Source organism: Lissotriton vulgaris, chromosome 3_1, assembly GCF_964263255.1.
Source record: "Lissotriton vulgaris chromosome 3_1, aLisVul1.2, whole genome shotgun sequence".
In the NCBI taxonomy this organism is placed as follows: Eukaryota; Metazoa; Chordata; class Amphibia; order Caudata; family Salamandridae; genus Lissotriton; species Lissotriton vulgaris.
The window spans coordinates 470,660,305-470,687,936 of record NC_141689.1 but is presented as its reverse complement, the minus strand read 5'-3'; the positions used below and the strand labels follow the sequence as shown (position 1 = coordinate 470,687,936).

The 27,632-nt window shown below is 42.4% G+C and overlaps 1 protein-coding gene across 1 annotated transcript in view; it reads left to right on the top strand.

Moving 5' to 3' along the window:
* ADAMTS6 (ADAM metallopeptidase with thrombospondin type 1 motif 6) overlaps window positions 1-27,632 on the top strand; it is a 1,724,075-nt gene that overhangs the window by 1,083,667 nt on the left and 612,776 nt on the right. The window contains exon 11 of the mRNA XM_086963486.1: window positions 20,608-20,749. Within this exon, the coding sequence (XP_086819612.1) occupies window positions 20,608-20,749 (142 nt within the window). The remainder of the gene's footprint in view (window positions 1-20,607; window positions 20,750-27,632) is intronic.

The window sequence follows — 27,632 nt, the reverse complement described above, 5'->3', positions numbered from 1 at the left end:
AAACCATCATGAGCTTCAACTCCAGATCTCTCAAACCATCATGCACACTTGAGGCACATAGTTAGCGGTCCACAATACATGGATCATAGGTGGCGGTAAATCAGTGCACAGTATCCACAATGTAGGGGACACATGTGGCATGGAGCAGTACTGAAACACGCCATTAGGAAAAGTCAAAAGCTTTTATGGAATACGGGATGAGGTAAAACATGAAATGTTGAGCCCCATCATAAATAGCCTCTGCCAACCTGACCACTTTTGGCAACTTATTTCACAGTATCCACTATGAAGGGGTCATGTGGCAGGAAAGAGTACTGAAACTCGCCATTTGAAAAAAGGAAACCCTTTTATGAAATGCAGGATTACGTAAAGCATGAAATCTTTAGCCTCATAATGAACACCCACTAACAACTTGACCACTGTAGTCAAGTCGGTGCGCAGTATCCATTATGCTGGGGATATACGTGAAATGGAACAGTACCAAAACATGCTAAATTGGAAATAGCTAAAACGTTTATGAAATGCAGGATGATGTAAAGCATGAAATGGTGAGCCACATCATGAATACCCTCCAACAACCTGCCCACTTCAGAGTATCTACAATGCATGGATGGCATGAAACAATACTGAAATACATCAGTTGGAAAAATATGAAACTTTTATGGAATGGAGGATGGCATAAAGCATGAAATGTTGAGCCTTATCTTGAATACCCATAACATCCTACCAATATACGCAACTCAGTTTATAGTATCCATTATGCAGTTATCAGTCTCATAGCATGAATCAGTACTGAAATATCCCATCTGGAAAATACAATAACTTTTACAAAATGCACAATGACTTAAAGCTGGGATGTATAAATCTGTTCAAACTGCATTTTGCAGCCAGGGGGAAATATACACCTCGAAACTCGAGGAATGCATGCATTCTTCATGTTCTGGAAGAAAAGTGGGGCTGGCAGTGTTTACATTTCCTTTTATAGGCATATAAAGGTCATGCCTCATTTGACCTCTCCTACCATGTGATCAGTAACCAAAAATCCTTGGTGCCCACTGAGAGTACCAGGCAATCATATCTCACTGTGATCACCAGCGCTTTGAGGCTAAGAAATGTATTACTGGAAAGCTTAATTTCTCAGCTTTCCATTGATGACTCCATTTTGCACAATTCCCCGTGAGCAGGCCCCCTCCATATTTCCAGGGAAACTATGAAGCTATTTTTTGGGTTCCAGTCCCTCAAATTATGTAATTGCATCACTGGCATGTTTGTGTAATTTCCAGGACAGTCTCACTCCCCTGGGCTGGAGTGCACGAGTCTCCCGCTTTGACTCGGGTGAAGGGGTTGAGGGGTGGGGAAGACCAGAGCAGCATACAACAGCTACTGCTGTGGTATTAGATTCTTAGACATGACTGTCTATGTTCATAGCGCTCAATTGTGCGAGCTATGGACATGAAGGTCATATTCATAGCATGCAAAGAATTAAAGAAAGATTTTCCTCAGAAACTAGATCGCAACATAATATATAATACAATTTCTTGACTTTTTTGAAAGATTGAGTTCACTTTTAGAATAAAGTTTGGACCAAAGCCTTTAAATAATTCTATCATCAAATATTTGCATATATCTCGTTCAACTCACCTAAATGTCTTGCTATAGTTATGGTCACCACAAATACAACTTTCAGTAGTATCAAAAACATTTCAGTAACTTTCTCCAGAGGCTCAAAAGGTAGTTCTTGTAATGCTGTTAACACTAGTTGTAAATCCCATTCTGGAAACTCTTGTTCATGGCACTTCAAGCCCTTTAAATAGTCTAGAGGCAAAACCTTCAATTTATTTGAGATATAATTCCAAGGCAACCTAAAAGCTTTTATGGTAACCCACTGCAATTTAATTTTCTAAAACCTTTCCTGAAGAAATGTAAGGTTGGTCTCTGGAGCACACTCAAAAGGAGAGCACTGCTTATCTTTATAACACCTACCAAGGAACCCAAGTGACGATTATAACTTTTCCTTGTGGACTCTGTTCTTGAGGCCTATATGGATGTGGAAACTGCAAGCAAGAGTCCTACGTCCTTAAGCCCCTTCCTTGTCAAATTACAATCTGCCAACCTCGAACGTTGAAGTGAAACTAAGCGAAGGGTCAGAGGCACAAGAGACTCTAGAGATAGGATCTAAATGTTGTCTAGCAACATCTCTCTTAGAAACGAAAACCACTGCATCCTTGGCCAATATGGGCAAATCTTAGGGAATACACAAGGTAACAAGCGGATGGAGGAAATCCATATAGGAGTCTCTTGGGCCAATAACTCGTAAGTTTATCTATCCCATTCCCTAATGGTCTTGAAACCTGAATAAATATTGAGGGAGTGAGGCATTGTGATGATCTGCTAATAGATCCACTTCTAAATGACCAAATATCCTGCATATCTCCTAATATATCTATTGAGACAGTCTAAGATACTGTGATGACAGACATATGCTTCTCAGGGAATCTAGCACTGCATTAATTTTCCCTTAAAAGTCAACTACCCTGGGAGAACTCAGATTCGTTTCTGACCAAATTAGAATTGTTTGAACCAAACTGTTGAGCAAATTAGACCTGGGACAAATTGACGATTCACAGTTTGGAGATCCATGGATTCCCTCCAATTGGATAAATATCTGTCCTGAACACCCTACCCCCATCCAAACCTACACGCATCTGTTTTCTGGAGGAGTATTCAACAACATTTTGTGGAGTTTACTTCAAATACATTTGTGTCAATGTTTGGAATGTGAAATACGGATGTAGGGTATTTGATGGGTGGCGGTTGGAAGGAGAAACAACGCATGAGGTACTGGTGATCGCTCAGTGATTTTTCAATAAACTTACCATATACTTTACTAGGTGGATCGAGTGGATTTGTTCTTACAAAGTGACAAAGAGTAGGAACTGGTATCTTTGACCCGACCACTAACTTACCACTGTTGTGCTATTCAGAAGTATCCACAGAAGTGTGGATACTCGTTCTTTAAGTTACTTCTGACATTGTTTCGTTCCGAGAGTGCCTCCTGGCTCATTTTGCTGTTGTACTTCACTTTTCCATGTAGTGCCCATGTCATGTGATGCATCTCGTTTAGTGTCTGCCCTTTTTTCTGACCTTTCTCTTCATAATTATTGCTGCGGGACTCCAACGGTCAGAATTTCATGCCTGACTCCTTTGACGCTCTGTGTGTTGGAGCAAGTTGTTACTGAGGCATATTGGCAGGCAGTGATTGTGAAAGTGTTCCCATCCTTCTGGTAAGTGTGTGACATTTTTCAGTATTTATAGACCGTGTGTTTGCCCCACCTCCATCTTAATCTGACCCCGGTGTGCATCCTTTGCATGGGCAAAGGAAGAAGAAAGCTTTTCAAGCTTAACTTGAGGCAATTGATGGTTCATAACTTCGCTAACAAGAAAAAGAAAGCTCTTTTGGTGCATAATCTAGGCCCTGAAAGAAGGTCTATTCTTAAAACTTTACCTGTTCAGGAGGTAAAAAACTGAATTATCCAAGAGAGCTGCAGGTGAAATTATTTACTTGGAAGATGTAGGTGAGTATTCTATTGTACTTAAGACGATGGATAAGAGGTGTTCCCCTGTGAGGAATGTAGTGTTGGAAAGGCATACATGAGTGAAATAGTGTGGCTCACTGGTTAGAGGCGGCAGACCCGAGAGCAGAGGACGGCCCGGGACCAGGGTTCGATTCCCGGCGCGGCAGGTTTCTGGACCAGGGTCAGCGGACTCGATAATTCTCTCGCCTCGGTGCCCACTCTGATCAGCGATCACACTCGGCAACTCTGGGCATTAGCTTGCCTCATCTTCACTAACGGCCCCACCAGACCGCCGGGGATGCCTGGTCTCACCCTGGAGATACCCATTAAGGGACCATCTCTCAGGGAAGCCAGGAAGGGTTTCGCAGCGGTCGAAGCGCCTTGGGACCCTACGGGTAAGTAGTGCGCTATATAAATGCCAATACATACATTTACATATTTTTACAAAGAGTGCAGCAACCAGGTGAATCTATAGATAACTTTGTATAATCTTCGAGAAAACTGTTGTCACTTGAAATTATCATGATCTCAGGGATCACATCATACAAGACCTATTAATTGAAAGAACCAACAATCGTGGAATTCAGGATAAACAGTTATCTACTGAGATCCTGGATTTGGAATCTGCTTTGAATTTCAGTAGGAGCATTGAGATTTCTGACATATACTTTAAAGAGTTATCTATTTCATTGGACGCCTTCTATTGTAAAGATATTTAGGTCTAAATGGGACAAAGAGATTCACAAAAATACTCTGAGGAAGAGTCAGTTTAAAGCAGACAATTATTCCGATACCAAGAATGAGACAATGTCGTTTTCTTTAGATTTAGATGTGGAGATCTTATTGGTTTAGCAACGAGCTATCCTACTAATAATTCCATGTGTTTCAATTGTACTCAGAAAGGTAATAATACCAGAGTTTGGCAGGTTGGGGAGTTCCCAGAAACTGGTAGTGTCTAATGTTAATAAACATTCTGAATGTGATAACAAGATGATGTGATTTTGTGTATTTCGGAGCACACTGAAAACTGTAACTCTCAGCAAGTGCATTTGTGACAAGGTGTGAAGAGAAATCCACCACAGTGTAATGTATGGATGAATGGTGTGAAAGTTCACTTGATGGCTGATTTTGGCTCACCGTTTACTCTAATTGGTCGGGACACTTTTATAATATTTCAACTGTTGCCTTTGAATAGGCCTGTAATAAAGGTATTAGCTTATGGTGCAAGCAAATTGAGCTGATTGGAGAATTTCCAGCTACTTTAAAATTCAAGGCCAAGAGTGCTCCTTGCTAAATTTATGTTGCTAAGGAGGGATTGAATGTGTTGGGATGGGGTGGTCAGGATGATTTGTATATGACACTGAATCCCAATCACCATGACCAAGTAATTGCCAATTATGCAAATATTACTGAATTTGTGAAGTTTATTTAGATGTGAACAATTCTTGTCTCAAATAATTTTCTGAGGTGTTTTCAGACTCGTTAGGTAACTTAAAGGGCTTCCAACACAAAATTGTGCTTCATAATAGGGCCATTCTGGTGGTGCATAAGGTTCGCCATGAAACATAGCGTCTTCAGGAGGAATTGACCAAATAATTGGATAAGCAATGCAATTTGGACATTATCGAGCCAATTGAAAGTTCTGATTGGCTTTCACCTGTGGTGTTGGAACGGAAGAGTGACAAGTCACTTTGCTTGTGTGTTGATCTTCATGATCTCAACCGTAATACCCTTTATATGTCTGACACTTATCACCAAGTGCAGTTAGCTGGAGACTCTAAACATCTACCTGCTTCGTGACACCTGAGGGTGCATATTGATATAAACACATGCCACTTCGTTTGGCGTCTGCGTTCTCTGTGTTCAAAAGATAATGACGCTTATTTTTAAGGACGTTGACGGTCTGCTGGGTTTCCAAGATGATGTTCTAGTCTATGGAACTGATGTGGGTGTACTTGATACTATGTTGAGTCATGTGTTAGAGAAATTGCGTAATCATGGCTTGACTTTGTGTCTAAATTAAAGAAAGATGGTGTTGCCTATTTGGGTCATTTTGTTTCTCAGGAGGGTGTGCAACCCAAAATAGAAGTTTTAGGGCCTATGGAGAAAAATCCTACCCCTGTTGATAAAGACCAATTGAGATATTGCTTGGACTTAATAGAACTTTATTATAAGTGTGCAGCACATTTTGAATACATGACTGTTCCTTTAAGAAAATTGCTCAAGAAAGGTGAGAAGTATGTGTGGGATAGTAAATGTCAGTTGGCTTTTGAGAGAGTTTAGATGGATATTGTGAGTACCAACGTTCTCAAATCTTTTAATGTCAGTGATGACAGTATGATTGTTACTGATGCAAGCGATACTGGTTTAGGTGCATTGCTGATGCAAAACAGAAAATACGGAAGAGAAGAGGTGATAGCTTTGCTTCTAGAGCGCTTTGTGACGCAGAGTGAGGAGCCGGGTTTTTAGGAACCCGGTGGTGCCAGGGGATAACACCCGAAGACCTCTGAGTTCTCCCTGTTCCGGACCACAGAAACACAGAGTCTTCTAGGTGAAGTCAGAGATCGAGTTTTATTGGCTGCAACCAAGTAACAAGTGTCCTAGAAGTACAACAGCACGGGATGTAAGTTCTCAGGAGACTGTTCGTTTTTACAGAACTAGCCTTCTCCTTTTATACAAAATATTACACTTCAGGCAAGAATTCTTTGTTTAATGATTCAACCATATACATATTTGTACAACAAAGAGTAAGCAAAGTCATGATGGCCAGCCTACAATTTCGTGTGTCCAGTTCGTGATAGATTACCCAGCTCGACCCAGAACTACCTTCAGATATCGATGAAACCCCAAAAAAATCGGGCACCTCCTCATCGTAAAACCGGCCATAAACAAGAAATATGGACAGGTGTATGTGTGTGGATAACATGGTTTGTATGTAGTGAATGGTTTATGGCATGTTGTGCCTTGATGCTATCTTACTCGGCCACTGGGCGAGGGACTGCCCGAACAGGTTTGGCTGGAGGCAGTGGAGTCAGCTCGGCCAGGTCATGGGGAAGTCAGCTAAGGTGGACGTGTCCTTTCAGATCAAACTCGGCCTTAATCAATTGACTATATGAGGGCAAGCCACAAGATGGATGCCGTTCACAAAATGGAGTCCGAGGGTTCGGGACAGAAACCATGATTTAAGGGCGATAGCATCACTCAATCACGACGCAAATGCATAGGGATAATGTCCTAGTCATTACCGGTCTGTAGACACCAAATTGTCAGGGTACGATGATATTTTGCGACACGAGTGTTGGGCCTCGGTACCATATTATAGCAGGGTCCAGAATTTCAGAACCACAGAGCCTCCTTTTGCCCTCATATTAGGCAATAACTCATGCTAATCTGAGTCCAAATCTGTATTCATGAAGTCATGGAGATGCTGCTGTAGCATCATCCTGTTGCTCAATTCGTCCCTTGACACAGGCTTCCTTACAAATGATGTAGCACAGAGGCCTCATATTGCAGGAGCGCACTGCACAAACAGGCAGAACAGGAACAGAATGGCTAGGATCATCCCAACGAATATCAGTGTCTTCCATCCCCAGGCAGATATCAGTTCCCAGAACCACCCTAGCAAGGACCAATCTCCTTTGTCCACATGAATGGAATCAGAGATCTTGTGCAGTTTGGAGATGGCCTGGTACACTGTCGGAGCATTATCAGGGATGAAAATGCAGCAACTGGATTGGATCACTCTACATACCCCGCCACGGTCTGCAAGTATGACATCTAGGGCAACCCTATTTTGAAGAGGCATAAGTCGGTCCGACTGGAGCTCAGCAGTCAAGTTACTAAGGGCACCGGCCGTTTCAATCACGGCGGACTCAACTACCCTCGTCAATTGGCGAATGTTCCTGCTGTTCACCATAAGCCCCCAAAACGTCAGAAAACCCTTTGTGAAGTCTCCAAACTCTTGACCCGCAGTGTCGTCTTGACTCACGACACCCCTTACTGTCCTTGTCCGATGGTAATCTGCCTCGGCCGTGTAGGTGGGTGGCGGCAGGAACGAGATAAAACATGTGCCCGAGAAGTCAGGGGGCAACCATGTATACGCTCTATCGTGGCAGACGAAATAGGTACCCTTAGCCGCTAAGAATGAAGGGGAGGTCTGAGACTGCAAAACGTAAGTCTCAGTACAGACACTCTTCCCGAACTGGGCTCTAGAGTTGTTGCCATTTCCCTGCAGACATAGGTGACCTTGGTGGGGTACTATCCAGATTGGGGAGGATTTCTTTGCTTTCTGACTCTCAGCCAAGGAAATTCCATACTTAGTTATATTCCATCTGCTGTATGGTATAAGCTCATCTTTGGGAGTCGTTCTAACCGTGTCGATATCCCTACTCATATTTCTGATTCCGGCCACTAGTGCCTTGTTGCTTGAATTTTTCCCTGGAACATATGGTTCGAGGGCGAACAGGAACATGGTCTGGAAAGCCCACAGAGAACCATAATAACTAAATGGCAGGACAAAATATGGAATACCCTTATCTGTTGTGTGTGGCATAAGTCCACATACCCAACAGTTTGTGGTGTTCACTACAGATTGGTGCTGGTGTAGGAGTTGGACGAATGAATTATTTACAAATTCTAACCTTCTGGCAGACTCGTGTTCAGGTAGAGGGTGGAAAGAATGCGGGGAAACAGTAGGAGGAGGTGTGGGCTGAGTGTTGTGTACGAATGGAACTCGAAAGATGAACAGAGCATAGCCAATTAAAAACATTATTATGCTACACAACATTAAAATGCATATTACTAAATATCGTTTTCTTGCCATCACAGCGCAAACTCTCTTTTCAAAGTTCGTAGATCTAACAGGTCTCTCTACCCTTGGAAACTCCATCCTCTAGTTGCTGCCCGCGGTGGGAGATTGATTCTGCTCAGGAGTGCTTCTGTTCAGTCCAGGATAATTCCCTTAGACCAACCAGAACCGTGACCTAAACATCTCCAGCTGCACTTCCCAAGACTGTCAACCGCGACCCTAGCAGCAGAACCGGATGGCGGTTCGAAAATCAAAAATGAGCAAGTTCCCTGGGCGAGAGAGCTGTACAATCAAAAATAGTTCTTGGGGGAAAGAAAAACCTTATTAGTTTATTTTTATTCGTTTGTTTTTCTTGGCCTCAGATTATACCGTTGTTTCCCAGGTATGGTGTGGTCTTCAAACAATGTTTCAGGTTCTGTAGTGTCCAACTGCATTGACGGTGGCACAAATCCTTGCAGAACTCGGTTGCTCTCCTTTTCTGTACCAGTTCCTTTTAAACGTGCATCACTGAAGGGCACGAAGCGTGGCACAGACTCAGTCTCCGAGTCGGCGACGCCGCCCTGGACCCACCAGTCATAGGGAAGGGGCAGCGGGACCCGTTTGCAGTGGGCGCCGTGCACCCAATTCTTCTTTCCTTCCACCCGAACGGCTGATCTCGTGGAAAGAAGGACGAGGTGTGGGCCGGTCCACCTGGGCTGTTCGTTCTTCGTGCGCTGAAAATTCCGCACCAGTACCCAGGTGTCAGGTTCAATGGTGTGGCCTGGATCATCAGACGCTGTATTGTAAATGTATGTATTGGCATTTATATAGCGCACTACTTACCCGTAGGGTCCCAAGGCGCCTCGACCGCTGCGAAACCCTTCCTGGCTTCCCTGAGAGATGGTCCCTTAATGGGTATCTCCAGGGTGAGACCAGGCATCCCCGGCGGTCTGGTGGGGCCGTTAGTGAAGATGAGGCAAGCTAATGCCCAGAGTTGCCGAGTGTGATCGCTGATCAGAGTGGGCACCGAGGCGAGAGAATTATCGAGTCCGCTGACCCTGGTCCAGAAACCTGCCGCGCCGGGAATCGAACCCTAGTCCCGGGCCGTCCTCTGCTCTCGGGTCTGCCGCCTCTAACCAGTGAGCCACACTACTACGCTGGCGGAGAGGAGCTGTGAACCTGTTGGTGTAAAACACGCAATTTAGTTGTCAATTCGTGCAAATAGTCAAGCAGTACAGGGTGCTCTATCTCACTTAGTTTCTTGGGCCTTGGCACACCCCAGATGTTGGCTGGGTGGCCAAACACAATCTCGTGAGGGCTAAGTCCTAACCTAGAATGGACAGTCATTCTGGTAGACAGGAGTGCTAAAGGCAGGGCGTCAGGCCATTTAAGACCTGTGCTGGCTTGGATCTTGGCTAGTTTCAGCTTTAACGTGCCATTGTAGCATTCTACTAATCCAGCTGATTGGGGGTGATTTGCAGCGTGGAGCTTCTGGTGTATGCCTAGACATTCACACACTCTCTTCATCACTCGTCCCACGAATTCACTTCCATTATCACTCCAGACCATTTAAGGCATACCGAATCTAGGGAAGAATTCCTTGACAAGGGCTTTGGCTGTGGACAGGGCAGTATTGTCCTTAAGGGGATACGCTTCCACCCACCTGGAGAAGGCGCAAACGACGACAAGCACGTATTTCAGATTGTTGCACCTTTCCATGTGGATGAAATCGAGCTGTAAAACCTCGAACGGATACGTTGGAGGCGCAAAATGACCAGCTGGAGTTGGAGTTCACCTACCAGGATTGTACCTCAGACACACCATACAGTTCTTGACCAAGTTCTCCGCACATTTTGGGATGCCGCTATTCTGCCATACTGGGGCCAACAACTTACAGATTCCTTTCGCACTGATGTGAGCCATCCCATGAGTCATTGTCACCACTGCAAGTACATACGCGTCGGGTAACAGCCATCTTTGATGCTCTGACAATTCGACCCAACAACCATTCGCATCCAATCTACCCTTGCTTTCTCTCCATTCATTCACCTCTTTCTCAGTGGCCTCGGATTGTATAGACCTTACACTTTCAATAGTGTCCTCACACATACCTACATCAGCAATCCATCTCGCAGGACCCACAACATACATTCGACTCATTGTGTTCCTTGCAGTCTCTTTCGCAACTTCATCCGCAAATGCATTCCCACGACCAACATCATCTTGTATCTTTCTATGTGCACTACATTTCACAATCGCAACTTGTAGTGGCAAGGTCAGTGACTCGAGAAGTTCGTGAACTAGCTGACCATGTTGTATCTTTGCACCATGCGACGTCAGGAACCCGCGTTCACGCCACAATCGTCCAAAACTATGAGCCACGCCGAAGGCGTATTGACTATCTGTATACACATTCACTCGTTTACCTTTTGCCAACACACACGCTTTTGTAAGTGCAATTAACTCTGCTGCTTGCGCAGAATGGTAGGGGATACGTGCAGTTTCTACAATCGTGTGCAATGTTGTCACAGCGTATGCTGCAGTCGTATCACCATTTGGCAACTTGAAGCATGAACCATTAACCCATAAAGCATCATTACATTCAGGAAGGGGAGTGTCCAATAAGTCTACTCTCCCTTTTGTCTCTTCTTCTGTCCTAAAACAGCAATCATGCATTTCGACCTCATCTGTCTCTGTTGGAATGGGCAATAACGTGGCTGGGTTGAGTGTATCGCACCTCTTTATGTGAATGTGACTTGCTAACAGTGTCAGCTCATAACTTGACAGTCGAGCACTAGTTAAATGCTGTGTCTTCGTTCTGTTTAGCAAAATGTCTACTGCATGTGGGACCATAACGATCAGTGTATTATTCATTACTAACCCAGCAGACTGTCGAATACAGACAGCTACTGCAGCAGTGGCCCTCAAGCAACTTGGTAATGCCTTAGCTACAGGATCTAGAGTCGCTGAGAAATACGCGCATGGACGCTGTTTGTCCCCAAAGGATTGTGTCAGGACTGATAATGCGCAACCTTCCTTCTCATGGACGTATAATGTGAAAGGTTTACTGTAGTCGGGGTTGCCCAACCCGGGAGCCGAACATAATGCATCACGCAACTCGTGAAAACTCTTCTGACAATCTTCAGACCAGGGCATAGGATTGGGTGTATCTTTACAGATTAGTGTCAGCAAAGGTTTAGCCAACAGTGAGAAGTTCGGTATCCATTGTCTGCAATATGATGTAATGCCCAAGAAAGCACGCACTTCTCTCTGTGTCCTTGGGACACTCAATTTTGCAATTGCCTGTATTCTCTCTGGGGTCAGTCTCCTTCCCTCCTTCGATAAGATGTGACCTAAGTAGGTCACTTCTTGTCGACAAAATTGCAATTTCGAAAGAGAGACTTTGTGCTTCATGTCACATAAATGACGCAGCAATGACAATGTGGCTTCCTTGCAAATCTCTTCAGTATCTGCAGCGACTAGCAAACCGTCTACATACTGAATGAGAGTCGCACCATCAGGTAGAACAATCGTGTCGAGTTGTGATTTCAGAGCTTGACTGAATATAGATGGACTTTCACAGTAGCCCTGAGGAGCGCGTTTGAAGCGGAAGCTTCGTCCTCCTAAATTGAAGCCAAAAATATCTATGCTCCCCTGTGCAATCGGGATGCTGAAGAAAGCGTTCTTCAAATCAATCACCGAGAACCAAGTGGCTGAAGCTGGAACGATAGTCAATAGGGCAGTAATGTCGGGAACACCTGGAAATTGTGTCACAACAATCTTGTTCACTTCTCTGAGATCGATCACAAATCTGTACACAGGTGGCTGCGAAGGATCAGTACGCTTTAAAACAGGCAAAATAGGACTGTTACAAATGTTGCCTGTTGTCTCTTCAATGACGTCTTTCTCAATCAGATCGTAAATGATCGCTAACATCGCCTTTTCACATTCGCTGGAGATCTTGTATTAGGGAATACGTGGCAACCTAACATAGCTCTCAAAGTTATGACATATGGCGCTATCTCCAAAAGACCCACATCATTAGAGCCAGTAAGCCAAAGTATGTCCGGAAGAGATAACAACTTTGTTGGAATACTTTCCCTTGACAAATACATTGGGGAGATCACCTTCTTACCTAGGGTAAGTTGTACTCCCCAAGGAGAACAGTACAAGGTCGCATATAATCTCTTTAACAAATCCAAACCTAACAGGTTTTCGCCACAACCTGTTGTAAGAATGAGGGGTGCTTCTAATTCACATGGGCCAACAGAAAGGGGCATAGGGCTAGAAATCGGGTTTCTAACAGGGGCGCCAGAAAAACCTACTGAAACATTCATTTCGCCAGACAAAGGTGCGCCAGGAAGTTTTGAGTGCATAATAGAACTTTTTGTAGCACCAGTATCCAGCAGAAAAGGTTCTGACACTCCTGATGTAATCACCTCAACATAAGGTCCATTCTGATCTACTGGAACTGAAACAACTCCCTCTCTTTGTCCATGGCTGTCCTAGCAATTATTACCCTCATTCTTGTTTTCTGCGTAATAGTCATCAGCATAGTACTGCGCTGACCTGGAAGACGCATTATTCTGTTGATCAAAGCTGTTCATGGAATTCTGAGGCGGAAAAGAAGTAGTATTCTGGGGGAAATTTCCCGGCCCCTACCCCTAGGAGCCTGTTGAACACCTCTACCTCTTGCACCAGAAACACCATTTAAACGTCGCGATAAAGCTGGACAGCTATTCTTGAAATGACCCTCTTCCTTGCAATACGCACACTGATTCGGACCATACGGTAAACGCTGTTGAGAAGACTCATTTCTTTGTGAGTTTCTCGAATACTGCTGAGGTTGCTGATAATCGGGCTGACTATTATTACGAGGTGGATAAGCTTGCTGGAGAAGGACTTTAGTTTTCAAATCTTTAGTCTTTTTGTCAGCCTTATCTAGCTCGTCTTTGCGCCTATTTTCGTAGTACTGGGCTGTGGCTAAAATCTGCGCTGACGTGGAAACAGCCAAAGCACTCTCTGAATCTTTCAATTTATTACACAGTTCGGGAAGCAGATTATGCACAAATTTGTCTACAAACAATCTTTGGCCGCCCTCGGTAGCCATATCCTGACCACTATGATCGACGAAAGTCTCTTCAAATCTCGTGAAAAAGTCAGACACATTCTCATCTTTTTTCTGCTTGCACGCAGATAACTTGTCCCAATTTACACGTAATTCAGGCATTAAAGTTTTCATATACGTGATAATTCTACCAGGAAGTTCAGCTACCAAAGGCTCGGGTTTAGAACCACCAACTTGTCTAGCATCAGCAACTGTAATATTAGCCCATGTGTCACCTAGTTCTTGATCATGATCTGTATGACGAATCTTACTCCATAAAGGCTGTGGAACAACATTCCCAAACAACATGTCTACATCTGCTAAATTCATTATACATGAGCTGGTAGTCTGTGATGACTCCTTATAATACCCTGCAGGATTTTTACGAGGATCAGGCAATGTCTGTTTGAGCGGCAAGACTTCAGATCTTTTCCAGGGGACATGTACCCATACACGCTGGAAATGTGGCAGAATTGCTGGGTTTGCATTCGCCTCACCTTCCCTCCAAACTGGAGGAACCTCTCTCATGGGGTACTGTCGCGGCTTTTTCCTACCTGACATGTCATCCTCATATAGTGATCCAGAGACGTTTCCCTTACTCCTATAAGATAACAATAAATCTATTGCTCGTTCAACATCGGCACCTACAATCATGCCTTCATAAAATTTGAATCACATACGGAATAATTCCTGCATTATGCGTTTGGGATCATTGTCTTGCAAATCTTCACAGAGATATACACACATCTCTTCGAATACATATCTCTGAGTGGGCGCATCCCACTGACGGAAGACTTACATAACAGACTGAACATCATACTTTACAGTATCCGTAACCCATTTACGTGTTAACTCATTCAGCACTACTCTTTCCTCATAATCAGGCAGTTGACTACGCAACTGTCTACGTCCTGTTTTAGGGGTCGTTTTAGGCGACCCAAAGAAAGGTGAGAACAGACCAGTGACAGTACTTGCCACTCTCTGTCGAACAGAAGGAGAAGCTTGCAGAGAGGCAGATGTGCCAGAAAATACAGGCTGATGTAAAGAGGAAGTCGAGGCAATGGCAGAGGAAGTCGAGGCAGTGGCAGAAGTAGCATCATGATAAATAGTTGGAGCAGTAGGCAAAGTCGCAGAAACAGTAGATGGAGTATGTAGCAAAGGCGGCGGCCCTTGAGAGGGCTGCGCTGGAGAAGTAGGAACCAGCTGAAGAGGAGCTGGTGCTTGTGTGAGAACTGGAGTTCGTGCGCCGGGGCGCGGTATAACAAAGCGCTTCGGGGGTGCAGTAGCATCTAGTGCATATGGGGGTGGTGAACTCAGTAAATGGGACATTAATGGTTCCTTCTCTGATGTCTCTTTTGAACCTTGTCCTTCATGGGGCAACATTGGGTAGCATTTATCTACTGCTAACTTCTTGCTTCTGAGCATTTGTTCACTTTCTTGCTCTTCCTCATTATCCCTGTATGCAATGGCAGCTTGCACCATTGACATACCTCTTTTATTTTTCTTAGCTAATTTTATTTCTTTCTGTTTGGCTTCTTTGCGCCATAAGCGAAAAGAGTCAAACATTGCCGGCCGGGCTTTCTTCTTAAACAGTTTGACCTCGAGATTATCTAAAATTTCTGCGTCAAAGCTACCATATTGGGGCCATTTTAAGACACCATCTTTTCTGGTGTATTTTATCCATACTTTATTATATGTGATAGGGCCTACTCCATGCTTTATATAGAGCTCATATGTTGGAGTTCCAATCGGAGGAACCGGACACGAATCCTCTAATCGGGAGTCCTTACTACAACCAAGACAAAACAAGTTTCCAAGTCTGCTAAGACCAGGCATCTTCGCTCGCTAGTCTAGCTTCAAACTTCAAAGGATTATCAAAATACGATATTTTCGTGAATACACGAATCCCTTGGTTTTGGGGCTTGCCAGTTCCAAACAAGGTGTATCTCAAGGATACCAAAACTAAGAACAAACTAAGGACTGGGAGACGCTCCACTTATACTTAACTGAAGTATTGAAGATCGATGACGTCACTAGAAGACTTGTCTATCGTTTCGCTCTACCAAGGATCACTGGGTCCAAAACAGGGCGATAGTCAGGGCAGCAGTCCTTCGTAGCCGTCGGGACGCGGGGAACCTCGCAGCAAAGACCTTCGGAACTACGTCGACATACAGGGGTCGCTGAAGTGGCTGGCCGTTCTCTGGAATTTTCACACGAAGCTCCTCACGAACATCTGGCTTGGACCGTCATCGCTTGATACCGCCCCGAGTTGGGCGCCAACTGAGGTGCCGGGTTTTTAGGAACCCGGTGGTGCCAGGGGATAACACCCGAAGACCTCTGAGTTCTCCCTGTTCCGGACCACAGAAACACAGAGTCTTTTAGGTGAAGTCAGAGATCGAGTTTTATTGGCTGCAACCAAGTAACAAGTGTCCTAGAAGTACAACAGCACGGGATGTAAGTTCTCAGGAGACTGTTCGTTTTTACAGAACTAGCCTTCTCCTTTTATACAAAATATTACACTTCAGGCAAGAATTCTTTCTTTTATGATGCAACCATATACATATTTGTACAACAAAGAGTAAGCAAAGTCATGACGGCCAGCCTACAATTTCGTGTGTCCAGTTCGTGATAGATTACCCAGCTCGACCCAGAACTACCATCAGATATCGATGAAACCCCAATAAAATCGGGCACCTCCTCATCGTAAAACCGGCCATAAACAAGAAACATGGACAGGTGTATGTGTGTGGATAACATGGTTTGTATGTAGTGAATGGCTTATGGCATGTTGTGCCTTGATGCTATCTTACTCGGCCACTGGGCGAGGGACTGCCCGAACAGGTTTGGCTGGAGGCAGTGGAGTCAGCTCGGCCAGGTCATGGGGAAGTCAGCTAAGGTGAACGTGTCCTTTCAGATCAAACTCGGCCTTAATCAATTGACTATATGAGGGCAAGCCACAAGATGGATGCCGTTCACAAAATGGAGTCCGAGGGTTCGGGACGGAAACCATGATTTAAGGGTGATAGCATCACTCAATCACGACGCAAATGCATAGGGATAATGTTGTAGTCATTACCGGTCTGTAGACACCAACTTCGTCAGGGTACGATGATATTTTGCGACACGAGTGTTAGGCCTCGGTACCATATTATAGCAGGGTCCAGAATTTCAGAACCACAAGAGGCCTCTTACACTACCATAGAAAAGGAAGCTTTGTCTTTGTGGTGGAGTACACAACATTTTAAAATGTATGTGTGGGGAGTGAATTTCATCATCCGCACCAACTATAAACAATAAGTGAGTCTGTTTACCAACAGGAAGGCACGTTGGCACCTGCTATGAATAGCAAAGTGGTAGTGATGCCTTTAAGAATACGAATGTAAGATTGAATATGTTCCTGGCAAAAAACATGCTGTATCCAATTGTTTATTGGAATTACCTCCCCCTGAGGTTGATTGTGGCATTGTTTCAATGGATGACATTGAAAGGGTCTGTGCTGTTGAATGTGTATCTGGGGTCTTCAAAGGAGTTTTACATGAAGATGAGTGGAGAAGTGCATTGGAGGAGGACAATGTGTTGGCACAGATGAAAGACTCGATTGTAACTAGGAAGCCTAATGCCAAGTTGATAGAATCAGAATTTACATCATATTTACACATTTATTAAGAGTTGACTTGTGAGCAACGACTGTTGTGTTGGGTACAACCATTAATGGAGCCTTTGACTTTTTTCAAAAAAGAGTGCTGGATGTAACCCACAAAGAACATGTAGGAATCCGGGCTTTGAAACGGAGAGGGTGTAAGGAGTTTTGCTGGCCTGGAGTGGACAGGGCAGTGGAAGAGTATTTTAGAGATTGTAATGCTTGTGCTATAAATGATAAGGCACAGGTCAATCTCCTGTTACAACTATTGATGTGACGATGGTACTGTGGTATGAGTTGGCATTGGATATTTCAGGCCCTCATAAGGTGTTGGGAGAAACGTTCAAGTATGCCATAGTGTTAACTGATTATTTGACCAAGTGGTTGGAGATTAAATTGGTGAGTGCTGGAGTACCCAAGTTGTGCAAGAACTTGTATCCTATTGAGTTAGTAATTGACAATGGAACACAGTTGGTGTCATTTGAAATGAAGAGACTTTTGTAGGGGGCAGGTATCAAGCATATCGAGTCTGCCCTTTATCATCCCAGGAGTAATGGGTGCGCCGAACTATTTAATCGGATTCTTACGAGGCGTTTGCAATTCACTTCCATTTAAAGGCTTAATTTGAGGGACAAGTAAAACCACTCCTTAGAACAGTACTAAGTTGAGGGTGCACATGCCTCCTAATACTAAGTTGAATAGAGAGTGTATGGATTTGTCTACTTTCGATCCCAATTGTTGTAAGGTGCATTCAAACTAAGGTTGATAGCATTACGAGAGATGGTGGAATTATTTGATACAGGTTTTGGATAGGTTTTGGATGTGTGCCAAAAGACCCAGTCAGGTGGTTTCCAGTGTTCACAATTCACTCCTCTTATTCTAGCTGTGGAAGTATGGTCTAATGATGTGCGCGCAATGGATGGTAGGGGTGGAATAAGGAGAGGTTGGTGACTGATCCTGATGAACAAATGGATTTTGTACAACAACAGATTAAGCTTGGTTGTGAAAGTAGTGCTGCAGAGAAAGTCAAAGTATGCAAAGATTACCCGCAAAGAAAACGTTCTGGTCCAAAGTATCTTGAAGATAACATTGTAAATTAGTATTTATGTAAATCTTTTGGTAGGACATTCCTTTGTTCTTTGTAATTGTTGGGAACATTGTTTTTTGTATTACAGTATTATGAAATGTTATTTTAATTTTTTCAGTGTTTAGTTATTTTGTTTTAGGGCAGAAGATATGTAGGGTTAATTTGTAATGTATTTGTATCCACGTTGGAATGTGAAATACTAATGTGGGGGGCTTCAATGGGATGCTGTTGAGAGAAGAGAGGACACAGTGAGATGCTGAAGGTCGTTCGGTGATTTCTCAATAAACTTACCTTATACTTCACTAAGCGGATTAAGCAGAATTCTCTTTACGCAATTCTCTCTTCAAAGACCCTGGCTGTAACCACCACAATTGTTGCTTCCTAAAACCCCGGGTCACTGGAAGAAGTAATTTATGGGGCAAGGTATGCAGGTGGGGAGATAATTAGGAATCCTTTGTGGGTCCTTGCTCTCTCTTTGTTTTAAAGTGTCACCTATCCTATTGGACTCTTCAGTAAGAGAATTTATCAGATGGATCAAGGCCAGAAGAAAATTACTATATTTGGCAGTTCGATTTTGTTAGAACTCAAATGAAAATATGGCAAAAGATTTCAATATTGCACAGTCTACTATAATTGTTTATTAGACAGGTAGATTAAAATGTGTGATGCTGCGCACTTAAGCTTACTCTTGCTATCACTCTTCTTGACAAAAACGATAATAGAGTGAGGGCTGGCATCAAGCTCTTGTTTGCAAGCTACTACAAGAGCTTAAGACAAATGGAGGGCGAAGAGCGGCTCTAGCTGAAATCTGATTGGTTTTCCATACTGTTGCCTCAAGAGAATGAAGGTGACAGACAGAGGGTGGAGCAAATGCACATGTAATGTGTAAAAGTATACAATTTAACATGGTTTTCCTTTCATTTCCTTCTAAAGAAATATTTATGGTCTTAAGGTGTAAAATGTTGGTCTGTGGAATTATTTTGCTTGGGGAAAAGGCATACTAGACAGAGCTGGTTAATAATCCACAAATGTTTTACAGAAACGTAGGACATTTTTGCACAATACCTGCTAAGGAATTCTAAAAAAAAAATAGAAGCAGCATTTGCTCTATTCTGGGCCGAGTGACAGAAATTGTTGAAAGTTGTACATGCAGGGGTATAATACTTCTGGCTGAATTACTTTAGCTCGTCTCTTCGCTGCCTGCCGCAATTGTATTTCTGTAAAGGCAGTGAATATTCCAGGAGAAGAAAACATCATTAAAACCTCACAGTATGATGACCTTATCTTAAAACTGTAATCCGAACAAGACCAAACACTGCTGAGGTGCTGGAAGGAAGCGTAGAGCCTCCCCTCCAGAGAACTCCTGCCATTCAAACGCATTTACAACTGATGCCCATAAAAACGTATGGACGGTTTCATTGCTGTATCTGGTTCCCAGTTTAAACCTAATGCTATGTACATTTAATTCCTTAAGGGTTGGTAAAAATCATATTTTCTTATTTTCTTGGTTTTCTTTTTTTAACTCCGGATGTTGGTAAGTCTTGCTTGAAAGTTATGAGACACGAGCAAGACTGAAATTCCTGATGGTGTGGTTACCACATTGTTTTTAGATTTGTGTTTTTTAGAAGTATAATTTCCCCTTTCACAAAAACTCAAACTGTTGTAAATTCTCAGACATGCCTGTCACATCCACCTGTAAATTATTTGTGTCTGATATAGGTGTTGATTTGTGAACATTTTCTTCTGTTTGTGTTCTGTTTCTGTATTCACTTCTAAGGTTATAACATTTACACGCTTACAAATTATTTTCTTTTCTCAATTTGTTTAGTCTCAAAAATATTTTGGGATATGTGCCTCCTCATCTAGAACATGCCAGGGAAAAAACGTGCAATTATGTCCGCATTTTGCTTCACTATGATCTGCACTTCTGTTTAATTCTGCTCAATGTAGTAAATGGATGTCTGAGCTTTTGTGAATACCCACTTTGTGATGTTTACCCTGTTTGAATTACATATCACTGCGACTCCCCTTTGAGAGCCTATTTCTGCAAGTACATGTGTAATTTAGGAGTGCTCAGTGTACGCACTTTACATATTATTCATGTCTACATGCTAAATGCATCTTTTTGAACTAAAAAACAATCCTCATGTGCCACATATAACTCATTGGTGCCAGAGGCCTACTAGGGCATAGAAAAAGTTCAGAGAGGTCCATTATGTCTCTTTCACAGCATCAGTGCCCATGTTTCCCAATTTAATGATTCCAGATCCAGTGATTGAATTTTATTAAGAAACTCTGTGCCACTTTGCTACTTGTACATTTCTGTTTTTCAAATTTTTAGTTCATGGTGTTCTTAATTCTGTTAAGTAGTCAGTCAAATCCCTAATGCTTTTGGTTCTTTATGTTCAACAGCTCTGGCCGTGGTACATGCCTTGATAACGAACCTCCCAAGCGTGACTTTCTTTATCCAGCTGTAGCCCCTGGTCAAGTATACGATGCCGATGAACAATGCCGTTTCCAGTACGGGGCAACATCTCGCCAATGTAAATATGGGGTAAGAATTCTAAATCCTTCCATTACATGTTTACATTAATTGCTCCTTATATTCTTCCAGTCAAATTAATATATTTAGGGAAATGTCATATTATAAGTAAGACGGTTTTTAAATTGTCCTGCCATCATATAGCTGTACCAAAATAAATAGGAGGTAAATATGTTACCTAGTGTTTAAGTATCTGTTTACATGTACTATAGTTTACATGAGTTAGAGAACAAGGCTGTTATGCACATAAATTCAATGATTGAGCAACGAAATTGTTATGATATGTTTGTCTGTGGCACTTTTATGTTGAAGTAACACACATTGTCAGGTAATGCATAGAAATTAAACTATAGCATTTTCCTATTTCACTTTGGTAGTTTTCAGCCAACAGACACACGTTTTTATCTTTCCTTCCATTGTGGCAGTGGATGTATTATCAGTCCTTATATCACTATGCCTATTTGGCATCTTTTTAGATGATATTATGTAATGTACTGTACTTGCATTTATGTGGCGCATTCTACCCCAACAAGGAGGCGAGAGCTCTTAGTGGACATGCACCATGCACCTACATATGTTGTGCCATGGTTGAAAGGGTATTGGTATTGTGTCTTATTCTGTATTATTTCTCTATGCCTGGGTGTGAAGTAGAGTGAAAATGATTGAGACTCTGGACACTTAAGCTTATAGAGCTTTTCTGTTCAATTTAAAAAAGGCTTGAGTTCTGTTAATATCACATGTAAAACTATAGTTATTATTGGCTCTTCTTGAATGACTGATGTCTTTGTTCATTTGTATTTCATCAGGTAGTAACAAGTACACTACATTTGGGTTAATTATTTCCATTGACATTCTTCATATTTTAGTGTTAGGTTAGTGGCCATATGTACTTTTCATTCATCAAGCGATTTTCCTTTTAGAATTTCTTTAAGATAGCTAAAGGTGTCTTGTGTAAATGAAAAGATCCATGTGTTTAGTTATGTTAAAGGATTTATAAAGCACATACCCGTCCCAGCAACAGGGCGTCCCAGCTCCACTCTTAAAAGAGCACACTGTAAAAAACGACCTATCGCAAAGTGTCGTAGAAAGCAGCTAAGAAGAGAATAACCAGGTCTTCAGGATTTTCCTGAAAGCACAGTGGTTATGAACAATCCAATGGGACAGAGGGAGTGCTCTCCAAAGGGATGGGGGCGCAGAAGGAGCAGTCTCCCACTCTGACTCTCTTAACACGTGGAACAGAAGCTAAATTATGTTTGGCTGAACACAATGCCTGAGAGATCCTGTACGGGGACACTATATATTGGGCAAGATGAGAGGCCCCTAAGAAAAAAAGATCCTATGGGTGATTCACAAAGTTTTAAAATGCACGTGCTTCTCAATGGGGAGCAAATACACTTTAGGAATAAGACCAGAGACAGTACAACACTTTGGAAGCGAAAACATCAGCCTTGCCATGGCCTTTTGTGCCAGCTGGAGTCTGCAAATCACAACCTGGTTGGTTCCCAGGTAGAGGACGCTACAGTAGTCTAGCCGGAAAAGGATAGGTGCCTGAATGATTACTTGTTGTGTGGGAGGGTCAAAGAATCAGAGAATGGGTTTAAGCCCACATATAAGTCCAAAGCATGTGCCTACCACTGATTTCTCCTATGCTTCAAAAGTTAATGCCTTGTCCACCCAGACACCTAGATTTTTTAACACAGACTTAAGACAAGGAGGAGGACCAAGTGAGGGAGGCCACCAGTATTAGCCCCAAGAGTGGGCATCTTTCCCTTGGAGGAGAGTCTCAGTTTTGCTGGTATTAAGTTGCAAGCAGTTGACCTCTATACACTCCGCAACGGCCAGCATACCCCTTTGGAAATTAGCCATATCTGACTATGGCGTTTGTCGTGTAGTTCTTAGGGCCCCCCAGGACCTGCACGTTTTGGATGACCTAAACTGAGGGGTTGGTGTGCAGACAGACTTTGGACACCCCACAGGATGAGTCAGCCATTAGACCAGGTAGCTCCACAGTGCCACAACCACCCACCTGTATTCTACAGCGGGGTAAGTAGTTTCTGGTAACAACGGAACATGTCAACCCTGATTCCTCAGGTATCGCGGAAAACAATACAGTACCTTTCGCTCAATCACTCGTGCTTACTTCTCTCATAGTACACATAGAATGACGATTAGAATGGTTTCAATAATTATTTATTGACCAAGTGTCAGTCTAGTATGAAACATATTCGCTGCGACAATCAAAAGACAGGAGCCGACAAATGTTATCACTAGCACCAATATCATAAAGAGTAGATACATTTCTACCATAGTTCTAATAAGATCAATAAAAGCAGATTATATAAAACAATAACATTGGCGTACTCCTACGATGCGTAGCCTACCTAAATGTACCTAGCCTAGATATGTAGGTGAAGCATATGTATGTAAGTGGTGGGATATATCCTAATGGAACCAAGAATCCCCCTGAAAGTGCTAACCCCTCACCTGATGGTTCTGAATGAAGGACCCCATCTCTGCAACGAGGATGGTCCCCTGCAAGGGATGTCAGGTCTCTGCCTGTTGAAGAATCAGCCTGCAGAGTCTTGGTCCAGCCTGGAAGGGGGAGTGCGGGTCTTTTATACTAAAGTGGCCACTCCAGGATTTCTTCTAGGATGGTTTGAAAACATTCGCTAATCCTTTAGGTAATCCTTTTCTAAACAAAAATGTTTAGCTGTTGGCCATGGATGAAAAAAAGTGGTGACCCTTATATAGAATAAATCTGCTGTGCCTGGGGACATGTTTATATATGTTAGGTACCTGGATTAAGATAGGGTCCCGAGAGCCTGGTGTCAAATAGACAGAAGTAAGCTACTAAGTAAAAGGTCACCTGTGTAGCACCGTTATGTCATGTGGATGGATCAAAATGTATGTAATTGGTCTATCCTAAAGGACATGACAGGTTATTAGATAAAGAGAGCACAAGCTGGATGTCATCCGCATCGGACACTAGCGTGAGCTCCAGGAATTTCACAACCTGAGCCAAAGGTTGAATGTAGATATTAAACAGAGTGAGGCTCAGAGAGCACCCCATGGTGCAGAGTATTCAAATGAGAGGTATGCTGTTGGTCAAATAACCTGAAAAGAGAGGCCAGATAGATAGGAGGAGAACCAGGCTAGGGCAGGACCACCTATGCCAATCTCCTGGAGGTGTGGGAGCACAATTTTGAGGGACACAGTGTCAAAAGCAGCACTCGAGTCAAGTAAGATCGAGGCCAAAGACTGCCTTCCTCTCAATTGCCGCAGCGTTGCTTAATAATCGCAAGAAGAGCCAACTCTGTACAGTGTAATGGCCTGAAACCATTCTGAGAGATGTCTAAAATCTGATTATCTCCTAAAAACTTTGTTAAAATAGCATTGGCATGAGTCTTTATGACCTTGGCAAGAAATAACAGTAGAGTGATAGACCAGAAATTCTCTGGTTTAGAAGCATCCAGGTCAGGTTTTTAAAGAAGGGGATAACCTTGGCATGCTTCCAGGGACCCTGTATGAATGCTGATGACAAGGAGAGATTGATCAGTTCCAAGCAAGGTGGAAGGAGACAGTCTTAGAGTTTAAAAAACATGTTTAGGTTAAGAGTATTGTCAGGTGCGCATGATTTGACTTTGTTACATAAAGTGCGTAGCTCATTGAGGTGTAGCTATGGTAGAAGATAGAGCAAGGGTGGGATAGTACTGGTGTGACTGTCAGGAACAGAATCAGTGGTATTAGAAGCAAATTTAGAATAAATGGCTTCTATCTTGTCAGTAAAGTACTCTGCCAACTCCTCGCAGTGGTCATTAGAAGCATCTGTAGAGTCTACTGTGAGTATGTTTGGTTATGATTTTTAGTAGAGAAAAAATTACTTTTGCAGGGTTGTTGCTGCACTTTATTTTATTCGCAAAGTGCTCACCTCTAGATTTCTGGATCAGCTTGCGGTGATACTTGATTGCTGTTCGATACTAGATTTTTTTGGGAGGATCATAGGACTTCCTCCAAGGGCGTTCAAGAGCCTTAAAATGCTTTCTAGCGGAGATTAAGTTTCATTAAACAAGGGGTCGGCATGCTCTTTCCAACTGCGATCCGGCCTGGCATGGATAAAATTATCTAGGGCAGAAATAAGCCAGGTAATTAGGGTATTGTTTGTTTCCTCTGCATTAGCGGCCAGCTGAGGGTGACATTGCTGAAGGAAATCTTCAAATATTTGAAGATCGAGTTTATGCCAGGGCGATTTGAGAGTAGGTGTTCTTTAGACATGTGGAAAAATGTGGGTTTATCAGTAGGCAACAACTGATGGCACCTGACTAGTATTCACATCCCCTGAACCAAAGACCTCTAAGGTGCTCAAAGTTTCATGTATAATAGTTTTAGATGCTGTTGAATGCTGCTTTCTATTTGAGATGAAAGTAGGTTGCTACAGCAGTGTACAAATGGACAAGTTATTGAAAAGTGTTTATTTCCTCTTATGAGAAGAACTAAAACAATGCCTGTATTAAACTTGTAGCATTGTTATTTTGAATTAAGTGATCAACTAAATAATAATTACTACATAGAGGAAGGTTGAAGGTGTTTTCAGTATATTATATATTTGCCTCCAAATAAATTGTAATAAGACAGTAAAATTTAAATCCGAATTTAAGAAGAAATAAATATTGTTTATAAATGATTGGATATTTGTCATAGCAGCATACATCCAATGATGTGCAAGAGACGGATAGCACATAGCATACAGAGATAAACTGGACATCCTTTTCCAAAAATCCATATTTGAAGGCTTTTCGTTTGTTATGAAGCAATTGTAACAAGAGACTGTAATGAGTTGGTCCTGTCACTATAAAACTATTTAATCCATAGTGGCATAGTCATAGTTGGACTTTTACTCGAGCAGGACACATGGTGTATGGGGGCCTCCGGAAACAAGCAAAGGAGTGGCCACACGTTTTCTACATAATTGTTGATTTACCACACATGCCGCAAACTGTACCACTCTGCTGCATATTCTGTGCTTTTCAACAAAATTGTTTTGTAGCTCAAATGAGCCAAAAGTTACTAAAACTCTTTACAAACAGTGCAGCACTCAGGAGGACATCATGCAAACGTTGATTGATCAATTTGCAGTTTTTGATGACTCTAACAAGGTATTAGACTGATACTAATGAGAGGAAACTTTTGCCCGCAATTGATCAACTGGGTATGGGTTTTTGACTGCAGCATGAAAGTAATGCTGATAAATTTAAATGTAGTTCAAGCAGAATGGAAATAATGATCATTTTTTTTCTACAAAATGTACTGTTTCATTATTCATGCAAATTCTTGTTACATCACATATACTGTTATCAAAATAGGATTTGTTTCAAAAGATCAATCTGAATTTAGAAACATCCCAAGCTTCTTACTTCAATTTTTAGGATCTGTTGTCTTGAATTTTGACATATTTTCCATAAACTATCTTACTTGATAGTTAATAGGTACGGTGGAAGTAACATACTGACCCTGTGCTTCATGCAAGACAAAATGGAGATTTAGTGAAAGAAAGTCTTTCTTTGATTAAAGACACAGAGAGGAATGGTAACTACAACAATAGTGCCGCCGTGGCCCGTGCAGGTAAGAGTGGTGGGGGTGGGGATTTAGATAGGCGACGACAGGGGAAAATTATTTATTTATTTATTTTTCCCTCGTGGTCGTCAGTCAAATCACCCCCAACCCGGCCCCACTGCTGCAATAGTGAAAGCCATTGGAAATGTAATAAGGTTTCTAGTAAGATTCAGCAGAAGAATTCTGTATTGAGTTTGTAAGAAAGAAAAGCAAGTCATAGCAAAACTTCTTATTTGAAGTAAAACCTATCCAGACTTGCACAGTGTGGCCTTCAAAAGATATAACTTGGTTACCCTCCTTAATATTGCAGGTTGTGGTTCTGATAGGCACTATTGGAAAAATAGGGAGGGTCAAAATTGGAAAGTGGTCGGGTAATACTAGCCTCCATGTTTTTATTAAAATCCAAGACTTTCTTTCACTGCAGCTAAAAAAGATCTCTATTTTATTACAAGATAGGGGGCTCATGTTATGTTATTTCATAGAATAGTAACCACAGATTTAGCAACATAAGGAATGGTTTTGCAGTACATCCTTTTAAAGGTGGAAACATTAAACCAATCAGCAGATTTGAAAATGTCATCCAAAATCAAAGCAGTCCAAAAGGCTTATAAAGTCATAGCCATTTAGTGGAATGTGCACCAGAAACAAATGTGGCAATGCCTGCTAAGCTCATTGTCCATTTGACCCAACGTACTCGGACAGTGGCTGAAAGGGGTTTGTGAGGAGTCCTAAAAGTGATGTGTAGGACGTCCTAGAACCGTTTGTCTTTGCAATATGTTCTTGTAAACAAATTCTCACACAAAACGTAGGCTGAAGAGGAAAATAGAGATGCAAAACAAACATTTAATTTGTTTTAGTTCTGCCTCGGACCTGGAAACATACCCCAGAAGAGACATATTGGACGAAGTGATATCTAAAATCTTAACATCTAAAAGGCGTTTCGAAGAGACCAAACAAAGTAAGACAGTTAGTGTTGCAGATAGAAACTTGAGTGACATGGAGGAATTATAAGACCAGCTCATAAACTAATTCAAAATTACATTCACATCCCACATCTGGTTATACTTTGGTGAAGGAGGTTTCATGAATCTGATTCCCTTCAGCGACGACAAATAAACGGTAGTTCTCTTTCTCGTATAGGTCCACTGTTAGATGCTTTGTTGAAGTAGCTGACCTGTGTGTATTGATGTTTCTGTATGCTTTTTCTTGAAAAGCAAGATATAGCAAAAAATCAACTTCTAGAAAGACAGTTGCTAAAAAAAAATATGCACCCTGTCTAAGCTCC